Consider the following 21,946-nt stretch of genomic DNA (forward strand, 5'->3'; position numbering starts at 1 on the left):
CATGAAATAACTATTTTAAACAATAATTTAAATTTTTGAAAAAATTAATTATTTCTAACGGGGCTAAAAATAAACTTACCTTTCTTTAAAGTATTTAAAAATAATAAACCTGTGGAAAAAATGTTTTTTTAATTAATTCACCACTTACCTTGTAAAAAGCAAGCTTTATGCCTGCTTTTTAAAAGTGTAACTCCTGGAGACTTACCCTCCTAGGAAAACCTTTAAAAAAAAACGTAAGTTCAATGTGCACGTGCTGCCTCTCCTGCGCACGCGTTCAACCACTGAACCCCTTCTTTCAGGGGAACGGAAGTGCTGGTTTCCCGCGCATGCGCAGTGCATGCACGAAACCGGCACTTCCATTGGGCTTACGGGTGAGTACCCCGTGCGTACTCACCCGTGGAGACCCAAATTTCTGGGCCATTCAGTGACTTGGCCTCCCCAGCCTTCTGTGGTAGAGAAACGAAGAAAGTGCCATACTGCCAGACCATTACTTTCAGGATAAAACTAATAGGCAGATTTATTTACAAGTAGAATAATTCAAAGAAACAGTAAGACACAGCGAGATAATAAAACGCTCAACACTAGACTTACACAATCTGTTAAAATAAATTGTTTTTATACAAGAAAAAAGACCAGGTTCAGTAAGCTAATAGTTGTGGCACTGGACTAGCAACCCAGGGGTTTTACATTCAAATCTCACCATGGCAAGTTGTGAAATTGAATTCAATGGAATCTGTTAATTTGTGGACTAGCATCAGGAGAGTTGCTGGATTGTCATTAAAACCAAACTGTTCACCGACCTGTCACCCCTAAACGTGACTCCAGTACCACAATAGGTAATCAGTTCTTAAGTGGGCTAGCAGGTCACTCGGTTATAAACAAAAACTAACTGCTGCAATACAGCTCAATAAGAGGAATATTGGATGAACTAATCGGCAGTGACCCACGCATTGGATCAGGACAAAATTCAGTCAACCCCAGTCCAGTTGACCCTGCAAAGTTCTCCTCACCGACATCTGGGAACTCGTGCCCAATATGGAAGAACTATCCCTCGGACTAGTTAAATAACAGCCTGACATAATTGTCATGTCTTTCAGTCAGCACCCTAGAGTCTTCCATCTCCAACCTGGCTTGTGCTTGTGTCTTTGAAGGACCATTTTGGGAGGTGGAGGGAAGGAAGGAGGTCGGTGCCTGGCACTGAAGCAAAATACAACAACAGCTTTCATTTATGTAGCCCCTTTAACGTAGTTAAAAACTCCACATAAAGCTAAGCTGGTAGCTCTAGTGCAAGGACAGGACCACCCAGAATTATTAATTTTTTTAATTGGCCCTCCCCATCGCTGTTAATGGGCACTGAGCAAATGGAGCACTGCTCAGGTAATCCAGCCACATTAAGTTTGACATAGGTTCTGCGACCTCAAAGAAACTAGTGCACCATTGGTTTGTGGGTTTCTGGCTACTTTGGGCTGCGCAATATGTATTGGGTGTGAATGTCTGATACCTCCGTGTCTGATAATACAGCAAGCTGGCGCCTGATACACTTCAGCACAGTCGGTGCCGGCTGTCACATTATTGGTCCCAATGAGGTCATTGATTGCATCTGTCTCCATATTCTGTTTCACTTTTCAACATTAGAACAGCCAATACGCAAAAAACAAAGTAAAAATCAGTAAATCACGAGCCACAAGGTTAACCTGCAGCAGATCTACACTTTGCAGCGTCCCTGGAGATGGCCGCACTCTCCAAGGTAGACTGCAGCGTGCTGATGCCGTGCGAAATGACACTGCACAGTCTGGAAGTGGACTTCTCCTTACTTTTATCCATGGTGCTGAAACTCCTTTACGATAGCAAAATACTGCAGATGCTGGAAATCTGAAATAACAACAGAAAATGCTGAAAAAACTCAGCAGGCCAGGCAACATCCGTGGAGAGAAATTAAAAGTCGACGTTTCGGGTGAAAAAGGGTTCACCCGAAACGTCGACTTTTAATTTCTCTCCACGGATGTTGCCTGGCCTGCTGAGTTTTTCCAGCATTTTCTGTTGTTATTGCTGAAACTCCTTGACAGGTTTTCCAATAACTGGTATAACTGCTTGTGAGAGGCAAGTAGTTTTTTCTTCATAGCCTCTGAGGTCCGGATCTCTGTCCTGCTGGGCGACAAGTTTGCCTTTCCCCTTGGCTGTTCCTGCCACCAGTACCTGCCACCCACCTGCTACTGCTTACTTGTGCTGGGTGTTTCAGCACACACAGACCCCTCTGCCTCACTATCTAACCCATGCAGAGTGCCACTGTCTAAGCTGATGGTTGGGAGGGATGAACTGCATAACGGTGCTCCCTCAGAACGATTCTCCACCTCTGATATGTCGTCTTCTGCTGGTTTTTACTGCTGAGAAGGACCTAGAGGAAAGAAAGAAGAGTTAGCTTGGCACTGACAAGCTCTACAGTAGCAGATAACAGGCTTCACAATGCAGCTTGATGTTGTCAAGCTGGTTGAACGAGCGTTTTCCTGAGGTACAAGTAATGGTTCAGATAAGCTTCTGGCCTCAAAATGTTCAGTCGGAACAGCTCTCGAGAGCGCTTGCTTGTCACCAGGCGGGGTGGCCTACCCCCGGTGTTACTTCTCTCCCTGGTGATGTGTGCTGTCTTCTCCTGTAGAAAGGGAGGGAGAGAGTTAGTGAGTGTCTACTAAAAGGGAGAGTGCAAAACGTGTGGGGCTTCTGCACACGTAGTGAATGTGCTGAGAGGGAGAAGTTGCAAGCAAGATGAGCAGCTGTTGAATGGAAAGAAAGTAGCTGGAGTGTGCAGTGAGGTAGGAGTCATGGGAGAAGTTACCGATTCTGCAAAGGCTACCATATGAAAACAGAATGCTGCTAATGGCTGGTGTGAAGGGAGCAAGGACAAGGTGAATGTGTGTTTGAACTGAGGATGAGAGGTGGTATGGCGTGCCCATGTGATGAGTGTAAAGGGGAGCAATTGTTCAGAGTGCTGGGGAAAGGGGGTGGGAAGGACTATTGTCAGGTGCTATGCAGAGATGGAGAAGTGAAGAGCTTTACTCACCTACGCTACTCTTGTGAGGTCATTAAAGTGCTTCCTGCACCGGATGCAGGTCCTAGGGGTGATACTCCCGGAACTGACGATCTTGCCCCTCTTGTGGGCCTGGTGAAGCTCTAATTTTGGAATCTTCCTGCCATTGATGGGAAAGATGACTTTCCACCTCGCCCTCAACTCTTTGACCATGGCCTCCAGGGAGGCTTCTGAAAACCTGGGGGCGTGCCGACAGCTTACTTCTGACCAAATGCTATCTTGCAGCAATGAAACAGCGAAACCAGCCAGAAGTGATGTGGCCTCCCTTTAAGAGGTGCATTCCCACTTTGAAAAGGCCTCAAAGAGGCCAGCGGGAAATTGGTCAGGATTCCTATGCCCGACGTCAAAATTAAATGAGGCCCGGTAATTAAAATAGCCTTGGGCTGAAATTTAGGCCAGTGAGTGTGTTTTGCATTTGCCCTGCAACCCCACCACTGCCCTCACCACACCTGAAACCAGCTCCAGGTTAAAATCAACCTCAGTGTTACAAAGCACAATGCAGAGTTTACAATGTTAATACAGGTAGACTATCCTTTATCCGAAAACCTCGGGACCAGCCGTGTTTCGGTTTTAGGAAAATTTCGGATTTTGGAAGGTGCGCGAAAACACTTCGGTTTTCAGAGGTAATTCGGTTTTCGGGAGTGCGGATAAAGGATACACTATCCCTTATCCGAAAGGGTGGGATAAATAACGACTATAAATACTGTAGTTACAGGGATAAATACTGTAGTACAGTTTATTTGTAAGGAAAACATTCAGTCGGGTTCGGCCGGGGGGTCGGGGGTGGGGGTCGGCGGGGGTCGTGGTCGTGCGCATTTCGGTTTTCAGAAGTCATGCTTTGCTCCACTTTCGGCTTTCAGAGGTTTTCTGGTTTCGGATGTGCGGATAAAGGCTGGTACACTTACGCTGAGCGATTTCGGTTTTCAGATGTGCGGAAAAATGCTACACTATCCCTTATCCGGCTAGGCCTGTAAGTCGTGCGCCACTCTGGTCATGTCATGCGCACGACTTACGCTGACCGAAAAATCCTTCGGTTTTTAGAGGGTTTCGGTTTTCGGAAGTCCAGATAAAGGGTAGTCTACCTGTACCACAGATGTTTCCTCTGGTGCAAACAATGCAATCTACAATAACCTGCCATCAGCCATATGATCTTATGTATTGTGACTGAAAGTGCGTGCTCAATTTTCATAATGGGAATTCTCTTTCTAAAGAAGAAAGTATTTGCCAGAGGCAGAAATTTGGCAGATGATGATAGATTAACCATGTTTTGCTTATTGAACAAAGCATTCCAGTGCTCACCGGATATCCAAAAGAGATATTAGTCTCTAACAGCCACAGAGTGCGAAGAAGGCTGGTTACTGAAGTGGAAAGGCTGCCTGCAGGATTCTTTTCAATGAGCCAGTAAATGAGCAAAGAGTTATTTTTGAAATTGACAGCACTGTCATGTAGGGATACCCAGCTGTTCTTTTGAGGACAAGAGAATTGGAGCAATGGTCTGGTTCTTCAGCCCGCAAGGCACTTCCTTTTTAGCACATTTATTAAAGCTGCATTGATTTGTCATTGAAGTGGTTAGGTATGTTCTTATGTAACTTAAATCCCAGCCTCCTGAAACTTTCCAACAAAAGGAGAACAGCCCCTTCTAACAAAAATGAGCAACTCATACAAAAGTACAGCTATCTGATGCGTTGTAACGTGTATGATATAAAAACACTGTGAAGATATTATGATAGGTCTGTAGGAATATCGAAAAGCAAGCAGAGCTACCATTTTTGAATCTTGGTCAGAACACTGGGAGTACTCTGCCCTACTTCAAATAGTGCTCCATGGCCTCTTTAATATCTGCCTGAACTGGCAGAGGAGCGTGATGTCGTAAGGCACCTTACAGTTATATAAATGCAGTACTGACTCAGGTGTCAGCTTGGCTTAGTGGTAGCACTGACCCCTCTGAGTCATAAGTAGCCATTTTAGGATTTGAATATTGAGTATTTCCGTACATAAATGAAGGAAAACTGCATTGTTGGATGTGCTATGCTGAAGTTGTGGAATGGAGTTTGAAGCAACAATCTTTTGACTCGAGTTGAGAGTGCTTCCACATTTAAAAAAAATTATTCTTGTGATGGCAGTGATGTTGGCAAGCCAATGTTTATTGCCCATCCATAAATGCCCCAAGGGCAGGGCATTAAGGGTCAACCACATTGTCTGGGACGGGAGTCACATGTAGGCCAGACTAGCTAGAGGTAGCAGGTGAAGGGGAACTGCGAGGGTAGATCGAGAGAAACTATTTCTGCTGCTTGGAGAATCTAGGACTAGGGGGCATAGTCTAAAAATTAGAGCCAGACCTTTCAGGAGTGAGGTTAGGAAACACTTCTACATGCAAAGGGTGGTAGAAGTTTGGAACTCTCTTCTGCAAATGGCAATTTTTTGCTAGATCAATTGTTAATTTTAAATCGATAGATTTCTTTTAACCAGAAGTATTAAGGGATATGGGCCAAAGGTGGGTATATGGAGTTAGGTCACAGAACAGCCATGATCTCATTGAATGGTAGAACAGGCTCAAGGGGCTAAATGGCCTACTCCTGTTCCTGTGCTCCTATGTTCCCCTCCCTGAAGGACATTAATGAACCAACTGGGTTTTACGACAATCCGGCAGCATTCATGGTTATTTTTCTGATGCTGGCAAGAAAACTGAGCCAAGTTAGCTGAACGTTACAATCAAAAATCGGCAGGTGATAGAAAACAATCTTTTACATATTAGGTTTTTAGGTTCATGTGTGGACCTAGCACGAGGAGGCTGTGGTGGAATTTACACCTGCCTGATTGGAAGAGTGCTGATTCTAGAGGAACCTCTGGGGCCAGCATGATTGTGATAGTTTTAATGAGCTCCTGACCCATACACTGCCTTGTGATAGAAGCTTGGTGGGTCAGGTGGGGAGGGGGGCTACTGATGGAGGAGGATGGCCCTGTTTGCTACTGCAGGCCACCCTCCCCTGGCAGAAGGTGGTGACGAGGCTCAATGCTACATGCAGCACTCAGAAGACCAGCAAACAGACATAAGAAGGTGCCATACCTTAAGGAAGTTGTCAAGGTAAGCCTACCAATGGTTTTATTTACCAGGTACATGGCCCACAGTTGTTGGCAACCTGTTGGCCAATACCAAGCCCCTGCACAGTCTTATAACTCTAACACTAATGACTATGCATACCTGTAGGGTACGCATTACACTGTAAATTACAGTTGAAAGCCTTGACACTGTCACCTTTTCAATGGGATACACACCATTAAAATCACTGTAACAAAACCGAGCTGCATGAAGCGAGGCTACTTAATGACATTACTACATTACTACTTAATGACCAATATGTAGCAACAGTTTTGGCTCCTATCTGTCATTGTGCACAACTTGCACCATGTCATGATTATTTCTCTGCCTGCACAAATAGCTGACTTCTAATACAAGGAAGATGTCTCTTGGGGGACAACATTGTAACATAACTCACTTTTCTCTCATTGTAGGCCTGGAACAGCCCACCAGCACTGCCAGTGGTCCAGGAAATAGAGCACTTCACAGCACCTTGCATCCTTCTCACCAAACTTTGCAATCACGAGCACAGCTACACAAATCTCAGATGCAGTGAGTGAGCCTGAAGAGCTAGCTCTGGGTAGGTCACTGGGCACAGGAGAGGAGAAGTAAATGGTAGTGGTGGAGTAGAAGTGGGAACTTGCTGGTCACCATCAAGGAACGCCTTTACTTGCCACAGTAACAGTGAGCAACTGTATCATGCTCCTAAAAGCAAAAACAGAAAATGCTGCAAACACTCCAAGTCAGGCAGCATCTGCAAAGAGAGAAACAGAGCTAACGTTTTAGGTCAACAATCTCCTATCAGATGCTGCCTGACCTGCTGAGTGCTTCCAACATTTTCTGTTTTTATTTCCGATTTTCAGCATCGGCAATATTTTGCTTTTTTAATCATGCTCCTGTTGCTTCCTTTTCATAGGAAAGGAAATGAAATAGCAGTCAGTTGGTTCAAATGTCTGTGGGTAGCACATTATCTGATCGTGCAGATAATGGAGCTGAAAACCCAGAGGGCCAATATCTTGACCTAAGTGTTGGGATGTGCTTGCATGGGGCCACCAAAGTTTTCCGGTCTGCTAAGCGATATAATTGCATATTCAGTTCTTCAATTCATTTTTGTTGTACGCTGGACTCCTGCTGCATTGCAACCAATAAAAAAAAATGCTCAGTGACATGAATCAGTCATTCATGAAAGAAAGACTTATGAAATAATACTGAGCAGCCTACGGGTGGCGCTGTCCAGGGAGAGTATAAATACTCGGGCACGGGCCCAGCTTGCGCAGGACATTCTTAACAGGAACTAGTGAAGGACACAACCAGACCTCCATGTTGTAAAACAGTTGATTAAAGCTTTGTTTAACGCTTAGATCAAGTGCCTAGTAGTTTTCTTACGTCACTCAGCGCAATCTTCAAATCAGTACAAGGCATTTATTTTCTCTGTTAATATGGTACGCGAATGTTGGCAGTTTCAGTTAGCATTTTCCTGGATGTTTGTGAGACACTGAACCTATCATTCCTTCTCAGCGATTCCCTTGTGGAAGCAATAAATTTGTTGGCTGGCTGGCTGCAAGGTTTTACCGAAAGCTCACTGGAATTCTGATGGCCCTCGATCCTCCTGAGCTATGCATTGTGAAGGGCCCCACATGTGAATCAGCCACATCTGGATTCTGCATTGGTGACTGGTCTAGGTTACTATAAGCCACCTCCTTGTGATGAAATATTCCATTCATCACTGCCTGTGACTGTGGTTGGTTTCAGGTTTCAGTTCCCTTCCCTCAGTTCCGTCTCCTCACCATTGTATTGTATATTGTAATGTATTGTGTGTAGGGCTCCGCCCATACCTGGCCCCTATGTAAGCAAGCTCAGTCTGGCCTCATATCCAGTACTGCAGACCTCCAGATGGAAGATACCTCTCTCCACTGCGTGTTACCTTCTAAGTTAATAAAAGCCTTGTTTTGTTTCGCTAACATCGAGTCTCGGAATTATTGAGGCACATCAATTTTATTAACTTATTTTTCAACACAATGGATCAACTCCTAAAACCCGAACGTTTGGATTTGGACCAGCATGCTTCGGACGCATCGGCACGCTTCGGACACTGGTTTATGTGTATGGAATTCTTCCTGGACAATTCCGCAGCCGTCAAAGACGCTACGGACGCTGCGAGTATGAAACTCGGAATTCTGCGGAATTGGGTAAGCCACCGGGTTTACCCCCTCATCCAAGACGCCGACACGTACCTGGCCACCTGCGACATCTTAAAGGCGCATTACCAGCAGCCTACGAATGAGGTGTATGCTAGGCATCTGTCCGCTACTCGCGCACAGCGACCCGGGGAATCGGTGGAGGAGTTCCTAGGCACCCTGAAAATGCTTGGCAAAGACTGCAAGTGCCAAGATGTAAAAGCCGCAGTGTACACTGACGAGCTTGTTCGCGATGTCTTTATCACAGGCCTCAGCTCCACTTACATCCGGCAGAGACTGCTGGAAAAAACGGGATTGGACCTGAAACAGGCTGCGGACACCGCACGATCCCTGGATGTGGCCCAGAGAAACTCGGACGCCTACTCTTCAGCCCGCGCCGTCCACGCCGCCACGTGTGCACCAAGGGCGCCGCCATCTTGGAAGGCATCTTCCCCGCCCGGCAGCCCGACACCGTCGGGGCCCCGCTCTCCCCCCAGAAGCCCTACGACAGCCGCGACGCGTCGGGGACCCAACTGCTACTTCTGCGGGCAGCCAAAGCACACCAGAAACCTGTGCCCAGCGAAAGGCACCACCTGCTTTAAGTGCGGTAAGAAGGGGCACTTCGGGAAGGTGTGCAGAGGGAACCCCGCCGGAAAACCCGCCACCGCCGCATGTGCGCCGTGGGAGCGGCCATCTTGGACGCCATCTTGCCCGACCTCGTGGGGTCCGCCATCTCATGAGCAGACAGCGTGGACGCCATCTTGTCTCGATCAGGGCCCTACAGTGGCATCGGTCACAGTGGACCAGACCAGGCCGCACCCGCTATCCAAATCAATGGTGGACATCGAGGTAAACGGGTGCCGGGTTAAATGTTTAATTGACAGTGGAAGCACGGAGAGTTTTATCCACCCTGAACTGGCACAACAACTCTCGCTAAAGCTGGTCCCTACTCAGGGTACCATCTCTATGGCTGATAAAACCCAGACGTCGACCATTCTGGGTTACTGCACGGTACAATTGTCCGTTAACGGAACTGTATACGATAATTTTAAAGTATTAATCATGAAGAATCTATGTGCGAGCGTGATCTTGGGCCTGGATTTCCAGTGCAACCACCAAAGCATCACGCTCAAGTACGGTGGGTCCCAGCCGCCCCTCACAGTGTGCGGTCTGGCTACCCTGAAGGTAAAGCCGCCTTCGCTATTCGCGAACCTTACCCCTAACTGCCGGCCAATAGCGACCAAAAGCAGGAGGTACAGCTGGGAGGACAGGCGGTTTATCGCAACCGAGGTAGACAGGCTCCTGAAAGAGCGCATTATTGAACGCAGCAACAGCCTGTGGCGCGCCCAAGTGGTAGTGGTAAGGGGTAGCGAGAAGAAACGGATGGTGATCGACTATAGCCAAACGATCAACAGGTACACCCAACTAGACGCCTACCCGCTACCCCGCATATCAGAAATGGTGAACCAAATCGCCCAATACCGGGTGTTCTCCACCATCGACCTCAAGTCAGCGTACCACCAGCTCCCTATCAGACCAGAGGACCGCCCGTACACCGCCTTCGAGGCGAACGGACGCCTCTACCAATTCCTCAGAGTCCCCTTTGGGGTGACGAATGGGGTCTCGGTCTTCCAGAGGGAGATGGACCGCATGGTCGATGACCACCACTTGCAGGCAACCTTCCCCTACCTCGACAACGTCACCATCTGCGGTCACAACCAGCAGGATCACGACTCGAACCTCGAGAGGTTCCTGAAAACCGCACAAAAGCTCAACCTCACCTACAACGAGGACAAGTGCGTTTTCAACACCACGCGTCTCTGCATACTAGGCAGCGTGGTGGAGAATGGGGAAATCGGACCAGACCCCGACCGATTGCGCCCCCTACGGGAGCTGCCCCTGCCCAACACTCCCAAAGCCCTGAAAAGGTGCCTGGGGTTATTTTCTTATTATTCCCAATGGGTCCCCAACTACTCCGACAAAGCCCGCCCCCCTCTTGAAAGCATCCTCTTTTCCGCTCTCTGCTGAGGCCCACGCCGCCTTCAAAAGCATTAAGCAGGATATTGAGCGGGCCACGCTACAGGCAGTGGACGAGAACACTCCCTTTCAAGTGGAAAGTGATGCGTCTGACTTTGCCTTGGCGGCCACCCTCAACCAGGCGGGGCGGCCCGTAGCTTTCTTCTCGAGGACCCTCCAAGGGCCCGAGATCAGACACTCCTCCATAGAAAAGGAGGCCCAAGCCATCGTGGAGGCAGTGCGCCACTGGCGCCACTACCTAGCCGGCAAACGCTTCACCCTACTTACCGACCAGCGGTCGGTAGCGTTTATGTTCAATAATAAACAGAGGGGGAAGATTAAAAATGATAAGATTCTTAGGTGGCGGATCGAGCTCTCCACCTTCGAGTACGACATCATTTACCGGCCAGGGGCCCTTAACGAATCCCCTGACGCCCTCTCACGAGGGATGTATGCCAGCGCCACCGGGGATCGGCTACAGACCCTCCACAACGACCTCTGCCACCCAGGGGTCACGCGGCTGTTCCACTTCATAAAGTCCCGTAACTTACCCTACTCGATTGAGGAAGTTCGGTCTCTGACCAGGAACTGCCGCACTTGCGCTGAGTGCAAGCCTCGGTTCTACCGCCCAGATAGAGCCCACTTAATCAAAGCTACACGGCCCTTTGAGCGGCTCAGCTTAGATTTCAAGGGCCCCCTCCCGTCAGTCGACCGCAATGTTTACTTCCTGAACATTGTGGATGAATACTCCCGTTTCCCATTCGCCTTCCCCTGCCCAGACATGACCAGCGCCACGATCATTAAATGCCTCAACAGCCTGTTCTGCCTGTTCGGTATGCCGAGCTACATCCATACGGATAGGGGGGGCGTCCTTCATGAGTGAAGAGCTACGCCAGTACATGCTGTCCAGGGGGATCGCCACGAGCCGTACCACCAGCTACAACCCCCGGGGTAACGGTCAAGTGGAGCGAGAGAACGGGACAGTATGGAAAGCAATCACTCTAGCTCTAAGGACCAAGGGCCTCCCTATCTCCCGCTGGCAGGAAGTCCTCTCAGATGTGCTCCATTCGATACGGTCGCTATTGTGTACTGCCACTAATGCCACGCCTCATGAACGAATGTTTGTCTTTCCCCGGAAATCCACCTCAGGCGTATCCATGCCGTCATGGCTCTCCACCCCAGGTCCGGTATTCGTGCGAAGGCATGTGAGGGGCCATAAGACGGACCCTCTCGTGGAGCCAGTGCACCTACTCCACGCCAACCCCCAATACGCGTATGTCCGGCACGCCGACGGAAGGGAGGACACCGTGTCCATAAAAGACGTCGCCCCAGCCGGTAATGACAACAACCACGGCAATAGCAACAACAACGATCACAGCAACTCTTACCCACCCACTACTCTTTCATCACCCCCGGAAGAACATCGACCAACGGCACCCCCACCAACTACCCCTTCAACAACCCTGGCGGCACCCCCGGCAGAGACCCAGGAGGCCACCGGGGACACCCAGCCGACACCCGCGACACCACAACAGCCACGTCGGTCGCAGAGGACTATCAAACCCCCGAGCAGACTAAATCTATAGAAGGGGTGAATGTGATGAAATATTCCATTCATCACTGCCTGTGACTGTGGTTGGTTTCAGGTTTCAGTTCCCTTACCTCAGTTCCGTCTCCTCACCATTGTATTGTATATTGTAATGTATTGTGTGTAGGGCTCCGCCCATACCTGGCCCCTATGTAAGCAAGCTCAGTCTGGCCTCATATCCAGTACTGCAGACCTCCAGATGGAAGATACCTCTCTCCACTGCGTGTTACCTTCTAAGTTAATAAAAGCCTTGTTTTGTTTCGCTAACATCGAGTCTCGGAATTATTGAGGCACATCACTCCTGCCATGCCTGAGGTGCTTTGGGGAAGGGGTGGGGGTCAGGAGGGGTCAGCCATCAGTTTTTTTAAAAAGTGTATGCCTCCTTTCTTTGTGTCCTTGCTAAAAGGTTTGTAGCATCCGGCCTGTCAAATTGGCTTTTCTTGCACAAATTTACCGCAATTATTGAGTAATCAACTAACTTTACCCTTTCAATGCTATTTGAGGTGCTTAACTTGCTCTTTATTGCGGTTCGCAGCTGTGTTAGAGGATATAGTTCTGACAAAAGGTCATCAACCTGAAACGTTAACTCTGTTTCTCTCTCCACGGATGCTGCCTGGCCTGCTGAGTTTTTCCAGCGTTTTCTGTTGTTATTAGAGGATATATTATTGTACCCTTTTCGTTGGCTGGCTGCAGGGAATGACCACATCTTAGTCCACAGACTGAAAACAGAAAAATAATAAATAACCAGCAGCGGTGATTTCTATCCCAAATTTTTAGTAACCTCTGTTTAGCAGACAAATTGAATTTTTTAGGCTAATAAGACGATTTGTTTTTTGGGAATATGCACACGTTCTGAGCTCTTAACTGTAATGTAGTAATATTTTATCATATTCTGGTATCTATATATATAAATCGGTACTTCTGTCATTCTGTCTATCTGTCTGTCTGTCTGTCTATCTGTCTGTCTGTCATCGCGTGTGCGTTGCGGGTATGCACTCGAAAGTTACAGGGCGTACCTACGCGCGCGTTACCTCCAAAGAAAGCTTACACTTCTGAGACGGTTTTAAGCGTATTTACGTTTCGGCCGGGCTAAAATTGCGCCCGCAGTATCCCAAAAACCTTCAACATTCCGCTCATTAGCATCTCATTATCCGCTCATTAGCGACAGAGTGACCTCGAGCTCGACCAATCGTACGCCGGGTTGCTGGCGTGTGCCGCCGGGCCAATCGGTGCGCGTGTGGCCGGGCTTTATCGTTCTGAACCGAGGTGAGTCGCCGCCATCTTGATTCCAAACTTTTCCTTTCTTTTTCCCGCTTTCTGCGTCTTAAAAAAAAACGTTGCTTTTAAAACACATATTGTTTTAAAAAAAAATGATTTAGAAAGTAATTAACTTATCTAATCTCATTAATTTTCCTACCTTTCCCCGTTTTTCCAGGTAGGCCTAGAAGCCTCGGCGTCTCCTCCGCACCCACGCCCGAGCTAGGCACCTCCCGGCCCCACTCGAAGGCTGGAGGGCCGAGCCTCAGCCCAGCGCCGCTAGGGTGCGCGCGCAGCAGGAGCTGAGACGTCTCTCTCTGCCGGGGCTTGCTGAGCGTCCAGCGTTACCCTGGCAACCGGGCCCGCCGGACGTCTCGCACAGCCGCAATCGGCGGTCTTCACCTCGGGGGGGAGGGGGGGGGCGGCCGCGACCCTCGGGGGGGGGGGGCCGCGACCCTCGAGGGGGGGGGGGGCCGCGACCCTCGGTGGGGGGGGGGGCGCGCGCGCAGCAGGAGCAGCTGAGACGCGGCGTCTCTCTCTCTCTGGCTTGGTCAGCATCACGGTTGCCCTGGCAACCGGGCCCGCCGGCCGAGAGAGACGCCGCGTCTCAGCTCCTGCTGCGCGCGCAATCGGCGGTCTTCACCTCGGGGGGGGGGGGGGCGCGACCCTCGGGGGGGGGGGGCGCCCGCCGCCCTCCCTCCCCTCCCTCCCCCCCCGCCCTCCATCCCCCCCTCCCCCGCCCTTCCCCCCCACCCTCCCTCCCCCCCTGCCCTCCCTTCCCCCCCTCCCTCCCTTCCTCCCCCCCGCCCTCCCTCCCCCTCCTCCCCCCCCGCCCTCCCTCCCCCTCCCCCCGCCCTCCCTTCCCCGCCCTCCCCCCCCGCCCTCCCTTCCCCTCCCTCCCCTCCCCCCCGCCCTCCCCCTCCCCTGCCCTCCCTTCCCCCCCTCCCTCCCTTCCTTACCCCCTCCCCTCGCCCTCCCTTCCCCGCCCTCCCCCTCTCTCCCTTCCCCGCCCTCCCCCTCCCCCCTCCCCTCCCCCCCGCCCTCCCTTCCCCTCCCCCTCCCCTCCCTCCCCCCTCCCCTCCCTCTCTTCCCCCCACCCCTCCCCTCCCTCTCTTCCCCCCAGTCGCTCTCTCTCTTCCCCCCAGTCGCTCTCTCTCTTCCCCCCAGTCGCTCTCTCTCTCTCTTCCAACAACAACATGCCCTCGAAAAAGCCTCGGCACCGCCGGGCACTTCAGCTAGTATAATATATAGCCAAATCTATTAATTCTTTGTACTTGATGGAAATCCAAAATAATATCTTCGGATAGACCAGGACACAGATGGGCACTGCTTCAGGGGTATAAAGGGAAAATTAGGATAGATGTCGGGAAATATTTCTTCATATGGGGGGTGGCTAAATTTCTCAGTCATTTCGATGGTCTCCAGGCTGTAACTTAATTGGAAGTCCATTAGAGCAGCTGCAAACTTTGCTGGCACACAGATATGCCAGATCCTGGCCACAAGGTTAAGTTTCCAGGATGGTCTTACTGGGGTTGAACCTCTGCCTGCTCCTTCGAGGTCATCGATATAAGATGGGTCGGGTGGGGATATCCTTGGTCAGGATGTAGCATAGTGTCTCGCCAATGGTCTCACTAGACATAGCTCATTGACAACTGGTGGAAGTGGAGCTCACTGGGAGGCCTGGCAGGGATTGAGGCCTAGAACCGCAGCACCCCCCCCCCCACCCCGCCCAACAGATCAGGAGCTCAAATGTTTTTTTTAAGGCAACGCTCTGATACAGGGGCCAACATCTTTAGTTTTGACATGGTTGGGGCAACCTGACACCACACAGTGCAGGAAAATTTTGCTTGTCTTTCTGGCCTTGTTGGCAGGGGGACCACAGATGTGCACCTAACTTGCCAAAGGTCTGGTCCTCCTGGCCCCTCCCACTCATCCTGAGCCATGACCGAATTGAATTGTGGAGCAAGCCCGAGGGGCTGAATCTTCATAATATTCGTATGTTCCTATGACCCTTCAACTTTAGGCAGGATCTTTAGTGGACCTACATTGGCTCCCGGTTAAGCAACGCCTTGATTTCAAAATTCTCATCCTTGTTTTCAAATCCCTCCATGGCCTTGCACCTTCCTATTTCTGTAACCTCCTCCAGCCCCACAACCCACCCGGAGGTCTCTGCGCTCCTCTAATTCTTCCCTCTTGAGCATCCCTGATTATAATCACTCAACCATTGGTGGCCGTGCCTTCTGTTGCCTAGGCCCTCAGCTCTGGAATTCCCTGACTAAACCTGTCCGTCTCACTACCTCTCTTTCCTCCTTTAAGACGCTCCTTAAAACCTACCTCTTTCACCAAGCTTTTGGTCATCTGCCCTAATTTCTCCTTATGTGGCTCGGTGTCAAATATTTTGTCTTATAATACTCCTGTGAAGCGCCTTGGGATGTTTTACTATGTTAAAGGCACTATATAAATACAAGTTGTTGTTGTTGTTGTTGAGTTTGCCTGCTGGCGCCGATCCGGGCAGCACTACTGGGAATGCATGCCTGAGGAATTTCCAGGCCAGGGTGATAAACAGTTGGAACAAATTGCCAGGAAAGGTATTTGCGGCCTGAACACTGGACTCATGGGAAAATGGCATTGTTGGTATTCTGGAAGGATGAGATTAAATGGGATGAGTGACCATCTTTATCTGAAATTATCCAGTGATCTTCTGAACTCCCAAATATATTACAATACATTTTCTGCTTCTGCACTCCCAGTGGAATTATATATCCTGAACCCAGTGATTTTCTGTTCATTAAAATGAATGGACACAATATTAATGGCTCGAGATGTTGAATTTCCTAATGTGTGCTCCCAGCAACACAGTCGTGGAAAATTTACGCCCTTGAATGCAGGCTTCTAATGGCCTAACACAGTCTCGGAAGTCTCAGTAAGTGTCTGGAGTTGTTCATATTAAAGCTTATTATGCATTGGCAGTAGCTATAGTTTGAGACATTTCCTCAGTTGGGTATTTGTACATGTGTAAGATAAAAATTCTAAGAGAAGGGAAGCTTGAGCTTTTGAAAGCATATGCCACAAAAAGCATGCTTCTTCCTACTATTTTCCCTTTTTTCAATATGGTTTGAGGGAGCCTGTTTTTTGCCAGATTGTTGTATTGGATACATAATCAGCACAAATGATTGGTTATGAGAGTTTTACCTCTGGCATGAACACTCTATGGAATTGATTTCAGAATTAAAAGATCCATATATACAGTAAAAATATGTCTAATAAATTCACTCTGACAATCTGAAATATCCTTTTAGATTTTTCTTTGGGTGATTTTTCAACTGGAGTAAATCTTTAGTTATTACAATTAAACTTAATGCCCAGCTATCTCCAGGCGTCCTATCCTGTAATAATACTTCCTGACAATGTGGTCTGATGTTATAATGCATTGCTGAGACTTGTAGCTATACAAAGTGCAAGGACGCAGGACCTGTGCTATAATGTAGACCGTGCCTGGAGTACACACTTATGCAGACCTTCTGCTTCCTTGGGTACCTATTTTTTAATGTTTTAGGGGAGAGCAGAGGGCAACTTCTATGGAACAGCCTTATTTGGCAACATAACCACGTGACTACACTTGAAAAATAATTAATGTGAAGCCCTTTAGGATGTCCTGAGGAACTGAAATGTACTCTACAAATGCAACTTCTTTCTTCTTTCTTTATAACGTTAGGGGGAATTAATACTAAATTTCTAAAGTATCCAGTTGCTCCAACAGTTTATTCCCACCTGACGTGAACCCCAATTGACGCGAGACTGCCCTCTGTGAGGGTTTTACATGGTTTGGCTTTAATTTACTTGGGATTCAGATGAAGACTCTTGAGTTATACTGCCAATGTGCACTGCAGCTATAAATTTTAACTTTATTGGGACACCTAGATGAAGAATTTGAGTGCCAAATAATCACAATGGAGTAGTAGGAGAGAAGATGAGATAAATCTAGCAGTGGCTTGGTGGCTCCAAGCATTTATCTGTCCATTTAAGAAATAGTAAATGCTTGTAGGTTGTCACAGAGCTACACTGTAACAGCTTAAGTTGTTATCAGGACACCATGAATCGGTTCTGGCCATGTAGCACATTCTCTCCTGTATGTCAGTCAATATGTAACATATCAGCCAAAGTTGAATCGGACCAATTGGCCTTTTAGATGTGAACAGCAGGATTCCACTCACTGTTGGAAATTTGGAGCAGACAGGGTGCAACATGAAGTGAAGTTCTGTACAGTGCAGCTGGACTCTAACTGACTGAGAGCTGCCCTAAGTAAGGCTAGAAACCAGGGGAAGCAGTTCATGTGTGGATAACGCAACTACCCACATGAGCACAGCAGTATTGCCAACTCCACCATCTCATAAATCATGAGACAAACTCTTAAAAATCAAGAGATTTGGTAAGAAATCATGAGTTGGTATTTTTTGGTTTATAAACCTCATTAGTGGCTTTATTTAATCTCTAACAGGTCACAGCTCTTTACAAAAACTATATTACTGCATCTGAAAATACTTTACAAAGAGCTTTTCAAAAATCCTACCCATTATCCCCACCCTTCGCGAGTTGGGGTAAATTTTCATAATCGCATGTCTCGCGATTAATTCGCAAGAGTTGGGATTAATGGCACAGTACTGTACTTGAACTCAGCCAGTAGCTACACAACGCCCAGTCCAGCACATGCTGCTTTTGATCTACAGAGTTGTAAATAATAAAGAAAATGCAGAATGTCGTGGGGATGATTGAGGTATTACTCCTTTTATTTATTTCACATGTTTTTTCAAACATGGATGAGAATAATTGATTTTCATCCTTCTTAGGAACATAGGAATAGGAGTAGGCCTTTCAGACCTTGAGCTTGTTATGTCATTCAATTAGGTAATGGCCGATCTACATCTCAAATCCTTTACCTTTAACAAAAATCTATTGATTTTAATCTTGAATATTTCAATTGACCCAGCATCATTTGAAGGAGAGAGTTCCACATTTCTATTAGCTGTTGTGTGAAAAAGTGCTTTTTGATTTCACTTCTAACTGGCCAAGCTCCAGTTTTAAGATTATGCCTTTTGTTCTGGATTCTCCCACCAGAAGAGATAGTTTCTCTGTGTCTATCCTATTGAATCCCTTTATCATTTTCAACATCTCTCAACCTTCTAAACTCATGGGAATACAAAACAAGTTTCTGCAACTTGTCCTCGTATTTAAATCTTTAAGCCCTGGTATCATTTTGGTAAATCAGCGCTCTACCCACCCCAAGGTCAATAATATATTCTTCCTGCGGTTTGGTCACCCAAAACTGAATGCAATACTCCAGATGGGTTATGGCCAAGGCTTTGTTCAGCTGAAGCACTGCTTCCTCACTTTTGTATTCCAACCTCCGTGAGATAAAGACCAACATTCCATTAGCCTTTCTGATTATTTTTTGCACCTGTGCACTAGCTTTTAGTGATTTGTGTACATGGACACCTAAATCCCTTTGCTCCCATCTTGTTTTAAATTCATGCTTTATATGTGGTACTTGGGGTGATGGTGTATCATTGCTCAAAACCCTGTATAACTGGCTTGAAAAAGCTGAGAATTGACAGGTGACGTGGAGATACTAGGAGTTAGATTGTGTGAAGAGGGAATGCAAAATAAATGTTGCATTGAGCTTCGAAATAATGATTGAATGCCACATTTTTCTGATGAGAAACGGCTTATAAAGTGTTACATCTTGTTTCTTTTATTGCAGAATGTCCCTCCAGATCTCTCTATCTGTACCTTTGTGCTGGAGCAGTCCCTCTCTGTTCGGGCTCTTCAAGAGATGTTGGCAAACAATGAGGAGAAAGCCGAAGGGGCAAGTAATCAAAATACCTACCGTAACCTTTAATTAACGGAAGATAAGATTTTCTCTTTCACAAGGTTACTTCTTATGTTCTGGCTACTGAATACGTTTCTCAGTCAGCTGCAGGCTATTGAATGATGTATATACTAGCTGCTCTTTCGCGAGAGGTGGGAAAAGCTGTAGAGAAAGAGAACAATTCTGTTGAATTCAAGATGGGTTCATTTCTGGAACTCGGGCATGTTTTCTGCTGTTGGTTCTTGGAGCATTAATATCCTTATTTTTTTTCCCCAAGTGACATTCCATGTTTTCCGTTGGGAAGCAAACTTCATGCACATTGGTGTTAGTGTTATTGCTGGAATTCTCAGCCAATCCTGACGTACTGCTGACGATGCTGGTTTCACGGTTCTGAAATGGTTTACCGCCCACTATGCACAACACCGAACGATGTTAAACTAGCTGCAACAAGTTTCATTCAAGGGCGGCTATGTCTCAGCCATGTTTTACGGGTAGATAGATCTCTGTTGGAACTTGTGCACTTGTAGATGTAGTCCTGGAGAGCAGGAGGCTCCAAACACCACCCAAAATCAGACTCCAGCTGGCCTGGCATGAGATTGTTCACAGGGTGAACACTGAGTCCTTGGACACCCAGGTAAATACTAAGAAGGCATTCAACAACTTGTGGAAAAGTACAAAGCTTGGCACACGCAACAATACACACTACAGTTACGGGTTGACAGTCATGCTCCCCATCCTTTAGCAGTGGCCATATCCTGCATTCTACAGGTAGGTGCCCGATTGGAGGACTAATTAGAAAATCCAGCCCAAAAACTTCAACACAAGCTAGAAGAAATAGGCGCCAGTGAAGAATTTATTGTACCCAATGGAAAACAGGACTAATTGGCATTAAGAGCCATTACTAGGCTTTGAATTAACATTATTAAGCATTGGGCATTAAAGAAATACCAGAATGTTAGTCCTACTTTTTTTTATATATAGTAACGAATACTTGGAAAAAGTGCTAATACCACTAATATTTCCTTCCTTGTTTTCTGCTCCTACAAATATGGCAATAGCAGTGGAAAACATAACTGAGTATAAGACTCAGTAAACATTACTGCTATAGCCTATTTTTAGGCACGCAGGAGTTATAATTACATACCTTGCAAGCTCAGTAACATTGTGTATCTATGGGACATTCCAATTCTTACTAATGCTGCTATTAAAAAAAGAAAGACGTGCATTTTTTATAACACCTTTCACGACCACCAAACGTCCCAAAGTGCTTTACAGCCAATGAAATACTTTGAGTGTAGTCACTGTTGTAATGTGGGAAACGCGGCAGCCAATTTGCACACAGCAAGCTCCCACAAATACCACTGTGATAATGACCAGATAATCTGTTTTTGTTATGTTGATTGAGGGATAAATATTGGCCAGGACACCGGGGATAACTCCCTGGCTCGTCTTCGAAATAGCGCCATGGGATCTTTTACGCCCACCTGAGAGAGCAGACGGGGCTTCGGTTTAACGTCTCATCCAAAAGACAGCACCTCCAACAGTGCAGCACTCCCTCAGCACTGCACTGAAGTGTCAGTCTAGATTTATGTGCTCAATTCCCTGGAGTGGGACTTGAACCCACAACTTTCTAACTTGGAGGCAAGTGTGCTACCCACTTTAAAAAAAATATATTATTTATTGAACATTAAAAACATTTACAACATCGTGATCATTCCATTGTATCATACAAATCCATTCCGCTGCTCTGCACAGCCATTCCTCCACCACATATTAACATCAAAACCTGAAGTTTAATTTGTCTCCCATAACATATACTAATCTATTGTACTTTAAAAATTGAGCAGTAATCATGGCTCCGAATAAAGGAAGTGTGCCTGATAATCCCCCCATCATTTAATCTCCAGCCCTTCTCATGCTCCTTCCCAACTTTTCGGGCAGCTGTTGTTCTCTCCTGCAGCCTCCGACTCTTTTTCACCTCCTGTTTGAACCTTCCCTGCAGTTTCAGCCTCTTCCTTACATTAGGTTTGGGCCAAGGAGCTACCCCTTCTCCCTCCTCCTGCCCCTCACTAACCTTTCCCTTTCCACACGATGCCACCCCACCCCCCACTTCCATGTCTCTGTCCCCCTCTGACTCCTCACTCTCGAGCTCTTCTGTAACTTCCCGTCCCTGCTCCCCGCCAGATAAATAATCTCCCTTGGAGAGTCTTCCTGCTATCACGGTTTCTCCAACAGTGCCACTCCCTTCGGCCTCACCTCCACCGCTGACCCTTGCTCCCTGTTTCTTTTCTCTCTGGGACAATGGCGCATCAGCACCTATCTTGCTCCCTTCTGACGTCTTTGTCTCCCTGCTCCCGTCCTGCTGCCCCTGCTCCTGCCTCTTGGAGTACTTACACTTACCCCGCACCCCGCTCCCATGGACACCAGATTCTTAAGGGAGAGCCGAGCCGTATTGTGGCTCGACTCTGCCCTCGACCCGTGTTGCTTGCTGCTGTATTTGTCCTTTTCCACCGTACTTGGTGTGTTTTCCACCATCTCCATCCTGTTCTCTGCTCCGCAATTTTCTGCCTCTTCCTGCGCTCTTTTCTCCTTCCATTCACCAGCTGTGTCCTCCGCCTGCTCTGCTCCTCCAGCCGCTCCACTCACACCTCCTGCTCCTTCTCCTTCCGCCATTTCCTTGTCATTCACGGGGCTTCCTTCTGTCTCACACTCACAGCGGGTGGGGCTTTTGGGACACACCCCACAGCTCTCCGCCTTGCAGCTCCGAGCGATGTAGCCAGACTCGCTGCAGTTATAACAGTACAAGTTAGAACAGATTCTTACAAGATGGTCGTGTCCAAGACAATAATAACAAACCTTCACCTGGTTATCATGCAGTACC

The 21,946-nt window shown here is 47.7% G+C and overlaps 1 protein-coding gene across 1 annotated transcript in view; it reads left to right on the forward strand.

The window, feature by feature from the left end:
- Positions 1–21,946, forward strand: part of ryr2a (ryanodine receptor 2a (cardiac)) — a 957,985-nt gene that overhangs the window by 313,545 nt on the left and 622,494 nt on the right. The window contains exon 3 of the mRNA XM_085980259.1: positions 18,958–19,062. Within this exon, the coding sequence (XP_085836385.1) occupies positions 18,958–19,062 (105 nt within the window). The remainder of the gene's footprint in view (positions 1–18,957; positions 19,063–21,946) is intronic.

This window comes from Somniosus microcephalus, chromosome 3 (assembly GCF_052327205.1).
Source record: "Somniosus microcephalus isolate GS21.2 chromosome 3, FLI_Smic_1.0, whole genome shotgun sequence".
In the NCBI taxonomy this organism is placed as follows: Eukaryota; Metazoa; Chordata; class Chondrichthyes; order Squaliformes; family Somniosidae; genus Somniosus; species Somniosus microcephalus.